This window comes from Perognathus longimembris, chromosome 11 (genome assembly GCF_023159225.1).
Source record: "Perognathus longimembris pacificus isolate PPM17 chromosome 11, ASM2315922v1, whole genome shotgun sequence".
NCBI lineage: Eukaryota > Metazoa > Chordata > Mammalia > Rodentia > Heteromyidae > Perognathus > Perognathus longimembris.
The window spans coordinates 59,764,596-59,784,579 of NC_063171.1; the positions used below are offsets into that span (position 1 = coordinate 59,764,596).

The following is a 19,984-nucleotide window of genomic DNA, read 5'->3' on the forward strand; positions in this document are numbered from 1 at the left end:
ACCATAATCCAACTTTTACTTGCCCTTTATTTATTTTTGTCAGTCCTGGACATTGTCCCTAGTGCTTAAGCTCAAGGCTGGTGCACTACCAGTTGATCCTCAGCTCCACTTCTGGCTTTTTTGATGATTCAGTGGCATTAAGAGAATCTCATAGACTCTGCTGTCCATGCTGGATTTGAACCACGTCCTTAGATCTCAACCTCCTGAGTAGCTAGCACTGCAAGTGTGAGCCACAGACACCCAGCTTACTTTTCTTTTTTTTAAATTATAATCTGCTGATTCTTTTCTTGCCATCTACCAAAAGCAAAATAAAACTGGCCTTTTAAGTTACAGTACAGCAAAAAGAAAAAAGACCTGGGTCAGTCTGTTTACTGGCTGTTAAGGCCTTGGGTAAGTCACTGATTCAACTTCTCAAACAAAGATAGAAAATAGTTTAACCTATCTTGAAAAGACTTTTAAGAATTAGAGATACTATGTTAAGGTCCTAGTACAGTCAAGGACACAATGTCAAAATCATTATTGTCATCATCAACCTCATGCAAAAAAAAAAAACAAAACCCTAATACAAAATTGGCAAAACAATTAATTATAGCATAAATATCCAAGAATTATTTTTTTTAAAGATACACAGTCAATGTTTTATAAGATTCTGAAAACCCTGTCACCTGCTTTATTTGAACTGAAGAAGGGTAAGGGAGAAAATATTCACTTGACTTTGAGAAGCAGCACTGAAGCAATATAACAACAATTTTAGGATGCTGGGTTCCTCTGATCCTAAGGAAATTTTCCTTGCTTGAAAATTTCAGCTAATTTTTCCCTAGAGCTTGATCATTCATTTTCACTGGAATAAAAGAATAAAGAACAAACTCAATAGCACCAAATGGGGTTTTAACACACAAAACAGGCCAGGTTTCTCCTTTCAAATGCAAATTTTTACATGAAAATGTTTATAAATCATAGTTGTCTTTCTTCGTGATTCAACCCTTCTCCTGCCTGTAATAGGAGCCCGTAGAACCCATAGAGCTCATGCATCACTAATCAGATATACAATCCAGCTGCCCCATCCAAACGGAATCTCATTACTAATGGACCAGACTCAGAGCTGCCCCAAGGGATGGGGTGCAGTAACTATGCCCGCAGGGAGAATGGATACTGTGGATGCCACCAGTCAAAGAGCCGAACACTGTGCACTGGGTCCAGAATGACTTGCACACCCTGTTCATTACGCAGGTTCCGGCCACCACGGACAGGAGAATCTTGGAACACCAGTCTCACTCGATGATGCCGCATGTCTGTACTCACATTAATAGTGAACTAGAAAGGAAAAACAAATTTAGTACTCAGCCTTGGTTTCCTATGGCTTACCATGAGATGACACAGTCTATAACAAGATGTAACAACACCATGTTTGTAAAGATAGAAAATTTAAGCCAGCCAGGCACTGGTGGCTCACGCCTGTAATCCTAACTACTTAGGAGGTTGAGATCTGAGGAGCATGGTTCAAAGCCAGCCAGTAAGAAAGTCCCAGGTACTCTTTATCTCCAATTAACCATCAGAAATCAACAAGTGAAGATGTGGATCAAAGAGTACTAGCCTTGAACAAAAGAGCTCAAGGACACAGCCTATACCCCTTGTTCAAGCCCCATGACAAACCAAAAAGAAAAGAAAAAAAAAGTAAGAAAAGCTAAGCCAGGCTTCAATAGCAAATGCCTGTAATCCTAGCTACTCAGGTTGAGATCTGAGGAACATGGTTCAAAGCCAGCCCAGACAAAAAAAAAAGTCCATGTGATTTTTTTTTTTTTTTTTTTGCCAGTCCTGGGGCTTGGGACTCAGGGCCTGAGCACTGTCCCTGGCTTCTTTTTGCTCTAGGCTAAGCACTCGACCTCTTGAGCCATAGTGCTCCTTCCGGCTTTTTCTGCTTATGTGGTGCTGAGAAATCGAACCCAGGGCTTCGTGCATGCTAGGCAAGCACTCTACTGCTAAGCCACATTCCCAGCCCTCCATGTGACTCTTCAATTAACTAGCAAAAAGCCAGAGTGGAAATGTAACTCAAGTAGCAGAGTGCTAGCCTTAAGGGAAAAAGCTAATCGAGAACATGAGGCTCTATAAGTTCAAGCCACAGTACCACACAAAACAACAAAAACGAAGCAGGCAGAATAGTTTCAAATACAACTTAGTTTTCACACATCTGTCTTGCTAATATAAAAGTCTGGTTTCAGATTTTTTTTTTTTTTTGGTACAATCCTGGGGCTTGAACTCAGGGCCTGGGCGCTGTTCCTAAGCTTCTTTTACTGGTGGTTAATTGGAGATAAGAGTCTTAAGGAGGAAGTGGCACTGTGGCTCCAAGTGGTAGAACACGAGCATTAATTTAAAACTCTCAAGGACAGCATCCTAGGCCCTGAGTTCAAGTCCTATGACTGACCAAAAAAAGTCTCATGGACTTTCCTACCCAGACTGTCTTCCAACCTCAATCCTCAGATCTCAGCTTCCTGAGTAGCTAGGATTACAGGTGTATGTCACCAGTGCCCAGCTTCAGAATTTTTTTGGCCATTCCTGGGGCTTGGACTCAGGGCCTGGGCACTGTCCCTGGCTTCTTTTTGCTCAAGGCTAGAACTCTACTTCTTGAGCCACAGCACCACTTCTGGCTTTTCCTGTTTATGTGGTGTTGAGGAACTGAACCCAGGGCTTTGGCTTCATGCATGCTAGGCGAGCACTCTACCGCTAAGCCACATTCCCAGTGGCTTCAGAATTTTTTTTTAATGCCAGTCCTGGGGCTTCAACTAGGGGCCTGAGCACTCACTGTCCCTGAGCTTCTTTTGCTCAAGGCTAGCACTCTACCACTCGAGCCACAGTGCCACTTCTGGCCTTTCCCATGTATGTGGTACTGAGGAATGGAACCCAGGGCTTCATGCATACAAGGCAAGCACTCTACCACTAGGCCACATTCCCAGACCTGCAGCTTCAGAATTTTAAAAATTATTCTTTAGAGATCTCTTCTTCATGGTTAAACTCACAAATCTCTTTCAACCTACAAATACAGTGAGAACTGGTAAATGGTCTACAGATGTAATCTCGAGTCCCCACTTACCAGAGTAAATATCATTCCCATGACAATTGGAATAAAGATGAAGTTGAGGGTGGTAACCTGAAGTAGGCAGCAGTCCTGGTCTGGGTTGGTGTGAACATCTTCATACTGAATAGGAGGCTGTAGTCGTCCCACACACTTGCTCTTTAACCTAGGGGGCTAAAGAGAGCTAAGCATTAATCTAATGGCCTAGAGGAAACATTTGTCTCTTAAGACTCACCAATGAACATCCTAAAGCTAAAGACACACTTCTCCCTTCTTTCTCTTCTACATAGGCATACTGGTTTCAGGTTGGAGGCATGGCTCAGGTGGTAGAGTGCCAATGTATATATTGGTTCCTATGTAGAGATAAAGAAAATATGCCCACCCTTCAAAAGAAGGGATACATTTGGATGGATAATAGTAGTGGTAAGCTATGGTAGTCCTACCACCTTCTAAGAAATGGAAACTTATAGCCCCTATCAAACTATAAGCTTGAAATTCACAATTTTTCAAGAATTGCAAATTCACTTGTCCACCTCCAAAAAAATATTCGTTGTATAGAGGGCTGAAGTAGCCTGCTAATTCCATACACCATAAAACAAAGATTCACAAGTCTCCGAACTCAAGGAAATCTCAGCATTCACTTTTCTGCAATAATTCTGATGTTTGCTTCTAGTCACATTTCTCCACTGCTAGGAATGCCCCTCAGTGCTTCCTCAGAAAGATAGACTTTTTACCAGTGCCTCATGCACATCACAGATTGCCAGTGAGCATCATGTTAAACATAACAGGAGAGCCAAAGTTTTTCCTGAGAACTATGTTTTTATAAAGATCATTAGGAAAATATGGTGTACTTTATCTGTAGTCCACCTACCATCAAGTGAGGAATAACTATTTGTAATGTCTCTTCCGTAAGTAAAGAAGACAAGTTACATTTAAATGAAGTTGCTGAAGATAAAGGTAAAGCCAGGCAAGCCAGGCACTTGTGCCTTGTGCCTGTAATCCTAGCTACTCAGGAGAACAAGATCTGAGGATCACAAATCCAAGCCAGCCCCAGCAGGAAGGTGCGTGAGACTCTTATAAACTACTCAGAAAAAGCTGGAAGTAGCACTGTGGCTCAAATAGTAGAGTGCTAGCCTTGAGCAAAAAGAAATTCAGGGACAGTGACTAAGCCCTCAGAGGTTCAAGCCCCAGGATTGGCAAAAAAAAAAAAAAAAAGGGGGGGGGGTCAGGCAAACTGGATCTTCACTGTGGCCAAGATCTCAGGTATGTATGAGCAAATAGCAGAGACAGAATAAAAAAGTATCTACCATTCTTAGAGTCTTTGGCAATGAGTACATGGTGGCTCATACCTGTAATCGTAGCTACTCAGGAGGCTGAGATCTTAGGATCAGGGTTCAAAGCCAGCCCAGGCAGGAAAGTCCATTGAGACTCTTATCTCCAACTCACCACCAGAAAACCAGAAGTGGCTCTGTGTGGCTCAAGTGGTAGAGCAATAACCTTGAGCTGAAGAGCTCAGGGACAGTGCCCAGGCCCAGAGTTCAAGCCCCACAACTGACCAAAAAAAAGTCTTTGGCAGTTCCTCCCCCAAGTCACCTCAGATGTAAAAGCACGTAAATTATTGCTATTTGCAATGCATCTGTCATGGTTATTCTTGATTATCACCTTGGATTAAGAGTTATTGATTGAGAATAACTAGAGTTATTCAAGTATATTATGGGTGGGTGTGTAAGAAGGGTGTTTTCCCTCATGAGGTAGTAAGAGCTACCCTGTATGTGGGCAGCACTACCCAACAGACTACGGTCCTAGATGGAATGAAAGAGGAAGAGAGAAGAAGCATGTGGGCACAGCCTCTTTCTCCCTTCCCCCTTCCCCTCCCCTCTCTGCTTCCTGGGCACCATAATGTGAACCGTTCTGCTCTGCCATACCCTCCTTGACATGACAGATTGATACCTCTGAAACAGAGTCAAAATAAGTAATTCCTCCTCTAAATTGCTTACAACAGATATTAGTAACAATTGCTGACAATAAAAATCAATACCAGAAAGATGGGTCCTTGCTGTAACTACCTGACCAGACCAGACCTATGGAACTGGTTTGTGGGAAGAATCTGGAGAAGTTGGGAGATGTGGGCTTCTCGCCCTAGAATGAGGTGAGCTTAGCTGAATGGGCAATTCTGGTGGGGGCTCAGATGACCTTCTGGTCATTTCAGATAAGGACAGAGGCTCCACTGGGAACCCGACTAATGGCTTTACATGTTACATTCTGGAAAAAAGAAAACTGTCTACATCTTTTCACTGACATTTTGCATGAGGCTTAATTTGTGCCACATCCCCATATCCCCAGTACTGGCAAGGGGAAAAAAAAAAAAAAGACAAGGAAAAGTGACAATCTAGTTAATCGAATGGAGGAAATTTCAGTACAGCCCAGCACACTCAGGCTATGTCATGGTTATTGCTGGCTGCCTTTGGTCAGCTTTATAGTTACAATTAGGGGAAAAAATTAGCAGCAGGGAAAAACAAAATGTGCAGTTTGGACAGAAAGGTTTATTTGTTTTTGTTGTGAGACTTGAACTCAGGGCCTGGGCACTGTCCCTGAGCACTTTTTGCTCAAGGCTAGCACTCTGCCATTTCCAGCCACAGTGCCACTTCCAGTTTTCTGATGGATAACTAGAGATAAGAGGCTCAATGGACTTTCCTACTCAGGCTGGCTTTGAACCGCAACCCTCAGATCTCAGCCTCCTGAGTAGCTTAGATTACAGACATGAGCCACCAGCACCCAGCCAGAGAGGGTTTTTTAATTATTATTTTTTAGGGTACAGGATGGTACTGGGGCTTGAACTCAAGGCCTCCAGCTTACTAGGTAGGTGCTCTACCACTTGAGCCACAACTCCAACTTGCCAAAAATCTATTTTCAAGTAGCAGATAAAGAGCATGTGGTTGTTGCAGAGATTATGTCCATTAAAAGGAAGCCAAGTAGGCCAGACACTGGTGGCGCACACCTGTAATCCTAGCTACTAAGGAAGCTGAGACCTGAGGATCCCAGTTTGAAGCCAGCCTGGGTGGCAAAGTACATGACATTCTTTTGTTGTTGTTGTAAAGGTGATGTACAGAGGTTACAGTTACATAGGAAGGCAATGAGTATCTTGTCAAACATTGTTACTCTCCCCTTCATTTTTCTCCCACTATCTCCGTTTCCTTCCCCACTCACAAGATTCTTATTTCTAACTAACTACCAAAAAAGCCAGAAATGGAGCCGTGGTTCAAGTGGAAGGGTGATAGCCTTGAACACAAAAGCTGAGGAACAGTGCCTAGGCCCTGAGTTTAAGCCTCAGGACCAGCACCAGGAAAAAAAATAATGCAAATAGTTTCAATATGTTATTACAGTAAGTTTTTACCTTTGTCTCAGATTTTAAACTTTAGATATAAAAAAAGTTAATAAAATTGTTCACTAAACTCATGTCAAAATTCTACCATGGGCTATTCTGCCACATTTTACCAGCTTAACCTCCTCCTTCTTATTGTATAACTCTACATTTAGAAAATCCCATCAAAGCTAGGCACCAGTGGCTTACCCCTATAATCGTAGCTACTCAGGAGGCTGAGATCTGAGGACTGCAGTTCAAAGCCAGCCCAAGCAGGAAAGTCCATGAGACTCTTATCTTTAACTAAGCACCAGAATGCCAGAATCATAGAGCTGTGGCTCAAGTGATAGAACACCAGCCTTGACCATAAAAGTTCGGGGACAACACCCACGCTCCAAGTTCAAGCCCCAAGACTGGCACAAAAATATAATAAAAATTTTAAAAACCATTTGGAAGTAACACTGACTCTCCACGCTTAATAATTCATCATGAATGAAGATATTCTACAACCTACCATACATAAGAAAATGAATAATAGCAAAATCAAGTGCCCATGACTCATACCTATAATCCCAGCTACTTGGATCTGAACATTGGAAAATCAAAATTTGAAGCAACCTCATCCCCAGTCTCAACCTAGAGCTGAGAATAATGGTGCACACCTGCCATTCTAGCTCCATGGAAGGTTAAGAGTAGGAAGATCCCGGCCAATCTAGAGCAGAAAAGTCTTTGAGACCCCATTTTAACAGAAGCTGGGTGTGGTGGTATATGTATGTCATCTCTACTATGGGGAGAAGCCAACAATAGGCAAATCAAGATCCAAGGCACATGCCTGGACAAGAATTAAGACACTGTCTCAAAAATAACCACATGAAAAAGGGTTAGAGGGGCTGGGAATATGGTCTAGTAGTAGAGTGCTTTCCTCATATACACAAAGCACGAAGCCCTGGGTTCAATTCCTCAGCACCACATATCTAGAAAAAGCCAGAATTGGCACTATGGCTCAAGTGCTAGAGTGCTAGCCTTGAGCAAAAAGAAGCCAGGGACAGTGCTCAGGCCCTGAGTTCAGGCCCCAGAACTGGCAAGAAAAAAAGGGCGGGGGGGAGGGGGAGTAAAAGCCTTGGTTCAGCCATGGAGTACTGCCTAGCAAGTACAAACCCTGAGTTCAAACTTCAGTACCACAATAAAAATAAAAGAAAACCAACAATAAAGGGTTGGGTTTGCAATTCAGTGGTAGAGTATCTACCTAGCAGATAGAAGGCCCTGAGTTTCAATTGCAAGGAAGGAGGGAGGGAAGGAATGAGGTAGGGAGGGAAAAAGGAAAGCAGAGAAAGAGGGAGTTCATAAGTCTGCCAGAGGGTATTGTCTAATAGTCACAACATATTTAATTCTCAATTCCCCACTGTCTTCTATAGCTCTTTATTCTCTGACCCAGGATGTTTTCAAACTTTACCTTTTGTCTTTTAATAGAAAATCGTTTTTCTCTTACTTTTCATGGCAATATTACTATTATAAGGTTTTTTTGGTTTTACTTTTTTTTTTTTTTTTTTTTTGGTCATGGCTTGAACGCAGAGCCTGGGAGTTATCCTATCCTGAGTGAAAGAGCTCAAGGCTAGTACTTTACTACTTTGAGCCTCGGCTCCCTTTTCAGTTTTTTGGCTGTTAATTGGAAATAAGAATCTCACGGCACCTTTCCTTCCTCGGCTGACTTTAAACCTCCCCTGACTGGGCTTTGAACTATGATACTCAGATCTCAGCCTTCTGAGTAGCTAGGATTACAGGAATAAGCCACCGGCTATTTTAAGTTTTGGTGTACATTATTTGATTTTTTTTTTAATACTAGTAATGGGTAGTTTAAACTCAGGGCTTCAAGCTTATTGGACAAGTAGTCTACCACTTAGGCCGTAACTCCAACCTTTTTGCTTGAGTTATTTTTCAAACAGCATCTTGCATTTTTGCTGGAGTCTACTAGGACCACATTCTTCCTCTCTACACCCTCTAAACAGCTAGAATGACAAAAGCACACCAGCAAACTCAGCTTTATAGGTTGGGGTCTTACAAATGTTTTATGGGATTGGCCTCAAACCACAATACTGATTGCTACCTCCTACGTAGCTGGGGATACACGTGTGAGCCACCATACTACCTTTATTTGATTCTTAGTAAGGTCATTTCATAGCTATTATAATGTTTGAGTATTCATGTCCCTTCCAAAATTCACTTTGAAATTTAATCTCCAAGTATTAAGAAGGGAATCTTAGTCCTAGGAGTCACAGGGATTGTTCCCTCATAAATAGGATAGGACCCTTTAAGGAGGACTCATGCCCAGCAACAGTGGCTCATGCCTGTAATCCTAAACTCAGGAGGCTGAGAGCTGAAGACTGCAGTTCAAAGTCAGCTGGAACAAGAAAGTCTGTAAAATTCTTATCTCCAAGTAAGGACCAAAAAAGCCAAAGTGGAGGTGGTGCTCAGAGTGGTAGAGTGATAGCCTTGAGCAAAAAGAAGCCAGGGACAGTGCTCAGGCCCAGAGTTCAAGCCCCAGGACTGGCAAAAAACAAAACAAACAAAAAAGCTCAGGGGGAATACCAGGTCCTTAGTTCAAGCCCCATGACCAGACCAAAAAAAAAGAAAAGAGCATACCAGACAAAGCCTTCCTTTAGTACTCTGAGGAAATAACTTGCTCTTCTTTATAAAGTAATCCCAACTGAAGTACTTTGTTATAGTATCAAGGAGAAGTAGCAAAGCAATCAAGACATCTAGTGAAATTCATTACAACATTCATTACCTGGAGGAAAAGAGAAGACCACATACCTGTTTTTTAAATTTGAAGTTGAACTCCCACATTGGTTCTTGTCTATTCCCAACAATCTTTCTGCACCAGAAAAGTAAGCACTGTTTAAAAAAATAATAATGATAATAAAATAAAGAGGGAAAATCAAAAGTACACTATAAAGTAACAAAAAAACAACTGGAACAAATCTGTCTGAGGGCTCTAAAGCCAAGCACAGTCCCAATGCTGAGGCTTTCCTTTGGCACATGTGACTCAACTTGACATGGGTGCAACATGAAAAGATAACCCCAGGGCTACTCAGGAAGAAGAGGGACCAGTTTAAGTCAACCTGAGAGATTATTGAGATCAACTCGATTATTCTTGTCTTTAAAGGCAGAAACATGGTCTCAAAGTCAGGGGCATTTTCTCTGATTCAGCAGGCCACTGCTCTACATTAAAATATCAGGGCAGCCCACAGCCACCAGGCAAGATGATCTCAAGGCCATAAGGCAGGCAAGGAGTACCGGCCCTGTAATAGGAGCAAGCCACTCAGGACTTTCCTGGAACAGACAGCCAGTAATAGAAACCACAGAGCTGGGCTGAATGCAGTCTGAAGTAAGCCCCTCAGTAAAAGTCGGCTACAGCTAGGTTTAAGCACAAGAAGTGAGTACCTCCCAGGGGATAAGGGGTGGGTCGTCCGCCGTGCCAGCTGTCCTGCCCTTCAGACATGCCCTGTACGTCCTGCTGTTCCATCAAAAATAATGGGCTTGGCTTTAAGGGGAAAACACTTCTGCTGCCATCGCAACGGCTCCAGTGTCCCACACAAGCTATGCTACTGCAAAGAGAGAGAGGGGAATCAAATACAAAAAGGTGGAGTCCAGGACATGGGACAACTCTCTTCAGGCATGCTGGCAATTCCCTGAATGCCATGCGACCGTGGGCATACAAGTGGCAAGGCCATGCATGGGACATCTGCTGCTGCAGGCCCCACTACTTCTTCCAAAGACCTCTATCAAGGCACAAAGAAGCAGCCAGATGGCCTAAGCTTACTACCTGGATCAAGATCTTAGTTCTCATTCCACTTTGGCTTTTTAGTCTACTTTTTAAAAATTAATATATAGCAGCAAGAATATGAAGATATGAGTCTTAAAAGATTTAAGCAGTAGCCCTTGCATTGTGCACTGGAGCCGATAAGATGTGTCAAGCATAAGGGGTTTGTTCAATGCTGCTCTGCTCAGCAAACTCACCCTTGGCTTGATTAGCTCTAGGATGATCCCGCCCTCCCCACAGTTAGTCTGATCCTGTCAAATGCTTCTGGGGGAGGAACACTGTCCACTCATATTACAAGTAGAAGCAGCTGCTATGCATGCACAGCATGCTTTGCCTGCCCTAAATCCATCAGCTGCCATGATATTATGTTGTGTTCAGTTAATGGCTCTGACTAGGTATCTCAGTTTGTAAGCCGAGCAGAAAATCTTGGGTATCTTGAAATCAATAGTACCCTTTTAATTTATATGTATCAGGTAGAATATTATCACCATAGACCTAACCTAAGAGAGAAGAATCATCCTAGAATCATTCCAGAATCATTATATGGCCATCATCACAATGATGGCCGCAATCATAAAGACAAAGTGTAAGAGACTAGGAAGTGCTAGAGAACCTTCAATATGGGGTAGGAACAAAGTAATCACAATTACCTATCAAAATGGTACTAGTTGAATAAGAAAAGGTCCAAGATACCATCAACTTGCCTAAATAATACCTATTAAACTCACCAAGCCTAGCAAAAATGACTTTTCCAGGAAGAAAAAAGGAAAGAAGAACCAAAGACTAGCTGGCCTATTTATTACTAATCAGAAGAATTTCAGAAACTTGAATATAATGTATGAACACAAAATACTGGAAACAAAACAACAACAACAAAGCTTAAAACACAGGAGGAACTTTGGAGCTCTAAAGTCTATGAATTAGAGAACTTCACAGTTTTTAAGACAACATACCAAAGAACCTGGGAATAGTAGTCAGGCACATGGCACTTAACAATTTAAAAGCCTCTATCAGAATCCTTTAAGGAAGTCAGAAATAAAGGGAATTCTCGAATGTCAGTTACTTTAGAAAATCAGTGAATTACTCATGTTCTATCCTACAACATAAAGTAAGCACCTTTTAAAAACTACAGTATACACCTGCCATTCAACTGTGTGCTCTCCTTGCCCCAAACCATTGTTATATCTGTAGTCCAATGTACAATATATGCAAGTTAAAATAAAGAGAGTAAAGGATACACTAAAAGTACAAGAAAGCTTTACGGTAAAGAGGATGTAAGCCAGCTCAGCTCAGTGGGAAGGTCTTAGAGAAAGGAAATCTCTGAGTCCTAAGTTTAGATGAGTCCCCTATCAGCCTAAGACCAAGAGCCCTCCCATTAAAGAAGCTGAAAACAAGCCACAGTAAACAGATCCATTAGTAAAACCCCAACACTAATTCTCACGTACTTTGGAATTCTTTAGAGTGCTGGGAGTACTTTCTGGAATGGCTGGATTCTTGGAGATTCGAGCAGCAAATGGTTCATACATATGGTACAGAGATCGGATCACACATGCCCGGAGACAGCGCAGCTTCTCCATGGACTCTGGTCGCAGGCGCAAAGGCAGAGAGGCATCCAGCGTGTAGTGCCTGGAACATGACACATTACTCCAACTAATAGGTGACCTGTCCTTCCTGGTCTCTACATGAACTCTGTTACACTTTTCTACTAGTTGGTACTTAGCTGGCACACATACAAATCACCACTTCCTTAACTCCTCGGCAACTTCCGCTTCTTCATCTTCTATTCCTCTATTTCCTCACCTTCTGAAAATGTTTAAATCCACATGACTGCACTGTACAAAGGATTAACTCTTGAAATGATACTCACATAATATACTTCAGCTGCTCAAAAAGAACCTGCCCTGGGGAAGAGCCCCAGGTTCCCTGTCATTTGGCTCAGTTCTCTACTCTCTGCTACATCAACATGCGCCTACCATAGCCTTCCAGCTTACAATCTCCACTTCTGTGCCCATATCCAAACATACATAGATAGCGTTTTCATTGTTCCTATAATTCACTCCCTCCTCAGCATTACCATTCTATGTAGGGTAGCATAGCTACAGAAACTATGTAGTCCCTGCAGATGACTAGAAAAAGCTAGACAACAATTAATCCAGTGGGGAAAGAAGCAGGTAGGCATGTGTAGATTTTGAACATTCTAGTTAAGATAAACCTCTGAAGAGGTCCCAGTTCTCTCTGAGACATAAAGCAACAGGTTTGCTAAAAGCAGATAATGGAAGTCAGGGGTAGTAACCACAAGGAAGACAATCCCTGGACAAGCCTATTAAATTCAAATTTATAGAGGGGTCAAGGAGTCCAAAGCTAGGGTCCTACTCAGGAAGTAAAGAAAGTTTTGTTTTTTGTTGTTTTGTGTGTGTGTGTGTGTGTGTGTGTTTTGTTTTTTTTAAGGGAAGGACAACATCCAAGAAGCTCCAGATCCTAAACAGCACTGGAATTGGCTACAGAGAAAACAGTGAGCTCTCTGTGGTCGCACCTTCGGTACAACCTGGTCCAAAAGGCAGCAGTGCAAGTGACAGTCCAGGCATTCTTACAAATCAGGGAGAAGTTCACAATGTCCTCAGGACGGATGTAGGAAGCCAGCAACAGCCAAATATCCATGGGGTACTCCTCTCCTCCAGCCCCGTCCGGGTCTTCTGAAAGAGAAAAAGAACAATATTTTCTTTGATTTTCTAAACACACCTATCTAAGACACTCATTTTAAGTTTCCCACAGTGTGCACATTATAAAATAAAATAATAATAAAATAATATAAAACAAAAAGGTTTTAAACAGGCTCTGCTGGAATATTAGCATTACAAGCAGAAAGCTTTGAATGTGACAGTCTTAAAAATTATAAATACTGGAGGGGGAAATAAAAATATTATAACCAGGAAAAAAAACCACAACAGGCTCTGTTGGGGGAGGGGGAACCTTGCTGGAAGAGGTTGGGCTAGTAAGAGTGGTGAGGAAGAATATGGTCCAAGTTGTCTATACAAAAATAGAACAATGAAGCAGGATGAAAATTCTTTTAAGAAGGGGGTATGGGATAAGGGATAGTACCGAGGGGATAAGGTTGATTGGAATACATTTGCACAGGTGTGAAAACTCCCACTTGTACAAATAATGTATGCTAAGCACTAGGGCTCAGCTTCTCAGGAAGCTGAGATCTGGAGATCATAGTTCAAAGCCAGCTCACGCAGTAATGTCCAGTGAGACTCGTATCTCCAATTAACCACCAGAAAACCTGAAGTGGCACTATGGCTCAAAATGGTAGAGTCCTAGCCTTGAACTAAAGAGCCCAGGCCCCAAGTTCAAGCCTCACATCCAACTCTTTTAAACAGGTATGAAGACAACTCAGGCTGATATTTCCTACTAATTCTAGCTGCTAAAAATGTTTGCCTTCTACCACCTAAGTGGATAAAGAAACTCTTTATATACTATTTTGAAGTTTTCAATATTCCTTTGCATATTATGTCAAATAATTCTTCAAAAGAAATATGGAGGATATTATTGAGCCCACTTTAGTAATAAGAAAACAGAGCCTTGCCACCTAGACAAGGTAAACAGAATTCAGGTTTCGGACTCCAACATCTAGCTTTGCATTATATGCCTCCCTGGTCTTGGTATTTTTTTAGAGGGGGGTCTACATCCACCGAACATTTTCTTCAGTAATGCAAAAAGAATAAAAAAATGCTGCTAGGCACTGGTAGTTCACACCTGTAATCCTAGCTACTTAAGAGACTGAGACCTGAGGTTTGAGGCCAGCTAGGGCAGGAGAGTCATTGAGACTCTTATCTCCAGCCACTAGAAGTGGAGCTATGGCTCAGTGGTATCAGCCTTGAGGAAAAAGGTAAGGGACAGGGCCAGACTCTGAGTTCAACTATAAGCAAAAGAGAGAGAATCAATATTGATTTATAATGGTACAAGGACATCTCCAGTGCAAACTAAGTATGAAAATAAAAGCCAGATTAGTCACAGTACCACTCATCACTCCATAGCTGCTGGTAAACATACTTCTCTATTTTTACTGTCAGTTTAGCCTGCATCTCCAGAGAGGAGGCAGTCACCCCTTGACAATGTATCCCTCCTCCTCCTCCTCTTCCATCATACCTCACTGGTATGAATTTCCTTAACCCTGAGGTCCACTATACATCTCAGCTTCAGTTCACAATACATGGAACCCTCAATTCAGACCTAGTCATAGTGCTATTCTAAAACCAGCTTTCCCCTTGCCTAGAGCAAAAACAAACACTACACAACTTCCTCAAGTCACCCCAGCTTATCTAGCTATTTTCAGTACTCAATGACTCAATCAGATTCTGGTGTTAGGGTTTTCAATAACAAAGCCCAGCGTATCTGAAACAATGTTCTCTTTTCTGGTTCCTGTCCCCTCTTGTGTCCTGACTCTACCTCCCCAGTCTAAGCCTCACTTTCTCTCACAATTCATCCCTTTGACAGAGAAGGAAAATAATACCTACTGAGACTCATAGAACTTTTACAGAGTACTATCAAAGATGCTATCTGTATCTTTAAAGATAAATTCAGATCTTTCTGAAAAATTATCAGGGCTTTATACATAATTATTGAGAAACTGCAAAAAAAGGGAAATGGAATTGGTCAAGAAAAGCTTTACAGATAAAAGTCATAAAGTACACAAAACTTTGATAGGCACAGGTTAAGAAGTAAAACACAACAAGTAAAAGAAAACAGTTACACAAAGCCAAGACACTTAGAAAAACAAATCACACATCAGGGAAGTACAGAAAAAAAGTCTCTAATAAGATTTTCCTGACATTCAGAAATTAATAAGCAAAGTGCTTATTAATGTGACCAAGTGACCTAGAAAGCACAGGTCTTGGTTCAAACCCCAGTACAGCAAAAGAAAAAGTAAAGAAAAGGAAAAGAGGGAAAGAGGAAGGAGGAAGAGGAGGAGGGAGGGAGGGAGGAAACAGGTGTGGTAATACACATCTATAATCCTAGCACTCAAGAGGCCCTGAGTACAAACTCCAATATAACTTAAAAAAAATTATCTTTTGGAGATACCTACTAAAATATTGACAGGTAATAGAATATCTGGAAATTGTTTCAAAATGATGTAGTGTATGACAGGATAAGGAGTAATGGTTGTAATATAAATGGCAGTAGGTTGAGAATTGTTCAGGTTGGTTTATGGTTACAGAGTTCATTGTGCTATAGTTTCTTTTGTTTTTGTTTTTGCCAGTCCTGGGGCTTGGGACTCAGAGCCTGAGCACTGTCCCTGGCTTCTTTTTGTTCAAGGCTAGCATTCTACTTCTTGAGCCACAGAGCCACTTCTGGATTTTTCCGTTTATGTGGTCCTAAGGAATCAAACTCAGGGCTTCATGCATGCTAGGCAAGCACTCTACTGCTAAGCCACATTCCCAGCCCTAGTTTCTTCATATATATATATATATATATATATATATAATATTTATATAAATATAAATATAAAAATACATATATTCTTTGTGGGGGGGGAGGTAGGTGTCAGTTGTGGAGCTTTAATTCTGGGCCGGGGTCTTCAGCTCAAGGCTAGCACTCTACAACCAGAGCCACAGCGCCTCTTCTGGTTTTCTGTTGTTTAAATGGAGATAAGAGTCTCACAGGGTTGGGAATATGGCCTAGTGGCAAGAGTGCTTGCCTTATATAGAAGCCCTGGGTTTGATTCCCCAGCACCACATATACAGAAAACAGCCAGAAGTGGCGCTGTGGCTCAAGTGGCAGAGTGCTAGCCTTGAGCAAAAAGAAGCCAGTGCTCAGGCCCTGAGTCCAAGGCCCAGGACTGGCAAAAAAATAAAAATAAAAGAGTCTCACAGACTTTCCTGCCTGGGCTGGCTTTGAACCATGATTCTCAGATCTCAGCCTCCTGAATAGCTAGGATTACAAGAGTGAGCCACCAGCGCCTGGCTTATATATATATTTTATTTAAAAGAAACTAATGGAAAAAGGAGGGAGGAAATCTAATAATGGAGGAATCTTATGGAAATACCATGAAGCAAGAAAGGTGAACTATAGATAGCAGCCACAAATCATGTATCTGATAAGCAGCTGACATCCTGAATATATAAAGAATTCTTACAACTTACTACTTAAATACGAGTTTAAAGTAAGCAAAGCCTTTGAATAGACAGTCTACAGAAAAATACACAAGTACATGAAAAATGTTCAACATAGTCATTAGGAAAATGCGAATTAAAACCTCAGTAAGATACTTCACATTCACTATAATTTCATGTCAAGAGAATAGCAACTGTTGGCAAGAATGTGACAAAACAAATATTCACACATTGCTAGTACAAATATAAAGTGATATAGCCACTTCGGAAAATAGTTTGGTGAGTTCTCAAAAAGCTAAACATAATATTGTTAAAGTTCATAGACTTCACAGGCTATATAGAGTAAAATGACAATTTTCATCATTGTGAAAGTTAAAATGTATACTATACAATATCTGTAATAACTTAAACCCAATTAAAAAAAAAGTTAAACATAGGCTACTATTTTATCCTGTAATGGCATTCCTTATCTAAAAGAAATGAAAGCATATGCAAACACTTGGCTATAAATGTTCATATCAGTATTATACATAATAGCCTAGCAAAAAGCAAAAAAAATTGGGTGTGATGGCACACACCCACAATCCTAGTACTCAGAAGGCTGAGGAAAGAGGACCTCAACTTTGAGGCCAGTGTGGGTTGAATACAGCAAGATCCTGTCTCAAGGTTTAAAACAAAAATCAGCAACAACAACAAAAAAAAGCTGGGGGCTGGGAATGTGGCTTAGTGGTAAGAGTGCTTGTCTAGCATGCATGAAGCCCTGGGTTAGATTCCTCAATACCACATAAACAGAAAAAGCCAGCAGAGCCTTGGCTCCAGTGGTAGAGCAATAGCCTTGAGCACAGACAGGCTCAGGGACAGTGCTGAGGCCCTGAGTTTAAGACCCAGAACTGGCCCCCCCCCAAAAAAAAAAAAAAAAGCTGGGCATCATGGCTAAAGCCAGTGATCTTAAGTACTTAGGAAGCGTCGACTGGGAGACAGTGGCTCAAGGTCATCCTGAGCTATAATAAAGTACTCAAGGCTCATTTCAACAAGCTGGGAACAGTGACATATTCCTGTCATCCCATACTCCATACTACAGGGAAGCACAATGGCAGAGAATGGTAGCAGGTGCTTGTTATGCAGGTAGATGGGGAAGGACAAATAGAAAGATCACAGTCCAGGCCAACCCAGACATAAAGCAAGACCCTTTTACAAAAAATAATCAACATTGGGGCTGGGGATATATATGGCCTAGTGGCAAGAGTGCCTGCCTCATATACATGAGGCCCTGGGTTCGATTCCCCAGCACCACATATACAGAAAATGGGACAGTGCTCAGGCCCTGAGTCCAAGTCCCAGGACTGGCCAAAAAATAATAATAATAATCAACACAAAAAGGGCTGGCAGAGGGGCTGGGAATATGGCCTAGTGGTAGAGTGCTTGCCTCGTATACACGAAGCCCTAGGTTCAATTCCCCAGCACCACATATGTAGAAAACGGCCATAAGTGGCGCTGTGGCTCAAGTGGCAGACTGCTAGCCTTGAGCAAAAAGAAGCCAGGCCCTGAGTCCAAGCCCCAGGACTGGCCAAAAAAAAAAGGGCTGGCAGAGTGGCTCAAGTGATAGTATACCTACCTAGCAAGTACAGGCTCTGAGGTCAAATTCCAATACTGCTAAAAGTACATGAAAATACATGTGTATGCATTCATATGTATGTATATGTTTACACACACACACGAACCCTTAATAGAGTTGTAGTGTACATAGGAATTTTAGGGGAGAATAAAATGTAAAGAATGCTGCTGGGGCTGGGAATGTGGCTTAGCGGCAACGTGCTTGCCTAGCATGCACAAAGCAGTGGGTTCAATTCCTCAGTACTAAAAGGCCAGAAGTAGTGATGTGACTCAAGTGGTAGAGTGCTAGCCTTGAGCAAAAGAAGCTCAAGGACAGTGCCCAGGCCCTGAGTTCAAGCAACAAGACTGGCAAAGAAAAAAACAAAAAGAGGAAATAGGCCTGATGTATTAACACGTACTGTCCAACTGTCAAAATCTTAGCTGAGAGCCAGATTGTCCCCTAACTCTAGTTTCCTACTGATAGCTCCCTGTATGTGGAGAAAATAACAGCTTCAACTATCACCATAGAAAGAACAATTAAGGCAGAAGAGAGTAGGCTCTGTACCTTTGTGCCTCTTGCTTTTCTTTTTTCTGGAGACAGTTCTCTCATGGGCACTTTCTTCCTGAGCATCCATCTCATCACTGCTGTCAATGATGTCACAGGGCTCACCGGCCCCAGAAAGAACTTCCTCTGCAGGAACTTGGGAGGCTTCCAAGCCACAAAGAGATTTTACTAGAAGAAAATAAGGGAAGAATGAGATGGCAAAGAATCTCACCCAGAAGTACAAACAGCTTAGCCAAGGTTCCAGCATCCATTGGGGCAAGGGAGGAGGGGAGTCTTGCAGGGCTGCTGGAGGAAGCTGAGGACCTAAACTAAGTTAAAATTTTAGCATTTTAATAACATAAATTTGAAACGCAATGGACAAGCGGACTACTTCAGCAAGAGCGTGCACATAATCCATCCACTATAAACCCGCTATTGCAATAAAAGCCAAAGGTGAACTTTACTCTCCTCTACATTAACTCTGAGAAGTCAGGTTTAACCCTAGTCCTAAACTATAGACAGAAAAGTCTGAGGGATCCACGAGTTTAAAACTTTGAAAGCAAGAGAAAACACGAGAAAAGGAAAGGAACGTGGCAAGGTTATTAAGGAAGCAAAAAAGGGAGAGAGACAGAGGGAGGGACAGAGAGAGAGAATGAATTACTGCAAGAGATTAGTACCCAAGAAGCAGCAGAGGAAAACTACACAAAGTTGCTTTTTCTTCTTCTTCTTCTTTTTTTAACACAAAGACAGAAATGCAGCTATAGAAACCGCTAGTCTTGGCTAATCCTCCCCCTCACTCCTCCCTCGAATAGGAGAGCAAACACGTTTATGGAAAGATGCCCAAAGGATGGCGGAGGGCGGGGGGAAGGGGGGGGAGGGACGGGGGAGGAACGAAGACAAAACTCCCAGGAATATAAAAAGCCTAGCTCAGTCTACAGGGCCTGGCCGGCCTACCTTCCTGCTGAACGGCGTTGGCCACCGCTTTCTTGACCCGTCCAGACCTCACGACCGCTGGATCCGAGTTGGCATAATCCGCCACGGTGACTGAAAGACAGCACCAACCCTCAAGGCATAGGCCTTCTTCTCTGGGAGGGGGGGGGGGGGTCTTTCCCACCCGTCCCCGGCCGTCAGCCCGTGCCGGCGGGGCGGAGCGGTCCAGCCTAGCCCGCCCCACCCCCACCCCGGCCCCAGGCCCTCGGCCCGGCCCCGGCCGGCCGCCCCTCCCCTCCCGGCGGTCCAGTCCCACGTCCTGCAGCGCCCGCGCCCCAGCTCCCTCGCCCACCTCGCCCGGAGCAGGCGTCTTGGGCCCGGAATTTGAGTCGTTTTCCTCTCTTGGGCATGGCGACCGTATTCAGGTGAGGCCGGCCTAGAGGGCTGAGACCCCGAGCCATGTCTCGGGCCCGAGAGCCGGCTCCGGGCGACACGAACCAGCTCCGCCCGGTTCCGCAGCCATCCCGCACCGAGCCCGCAGTTCTCGCGATAA

At 42.8% G+C, this 19,984-nt stretch overlaps 1 protein-coding gene across 2 annotated transcripts; it reads right to left on the bottom strand.

Annotated features, from left to right (window-relative positions):
• Positions 1-144: 144 nt before the first annotated feature.
• Positions 145-19,984, bottom strand: Tmem183a (transmembrane protein 183A). Of its 2 annotated transcripts, XM_048357205.1 has the most exons (8): positions 19,784-19,984; positions 19,456-19,545; positions 18,523-18,690; positions 12,785-12,944; positions 11,697-11,877; positions 9,243-9,323; positions 3,089-3,244; positions 145-1,314 (listed from the first exon to the last, which is right to left on the bottom strand). In XM_048357205.1, exons 1-8 carry the CDS (start codon positions 19,890-19,892, stop codon positions 1,129-1,131), a joined length of 1,131 nt encoding a protein of 376 aa, XP_048213162.1. In that variant the 5' UTR covers positions 19,893-19,984; the 3' UTR covers positions 145-1,128. The 2 variants fall into 2 exon arrangements, with proteins under 2 accessions (XP_048213162.1, XP_048213164.1); XM_048357207.1 differs by lacking the exon at positions 9,243-9,323 and having other exon boundaries at positions 19,784-19,972.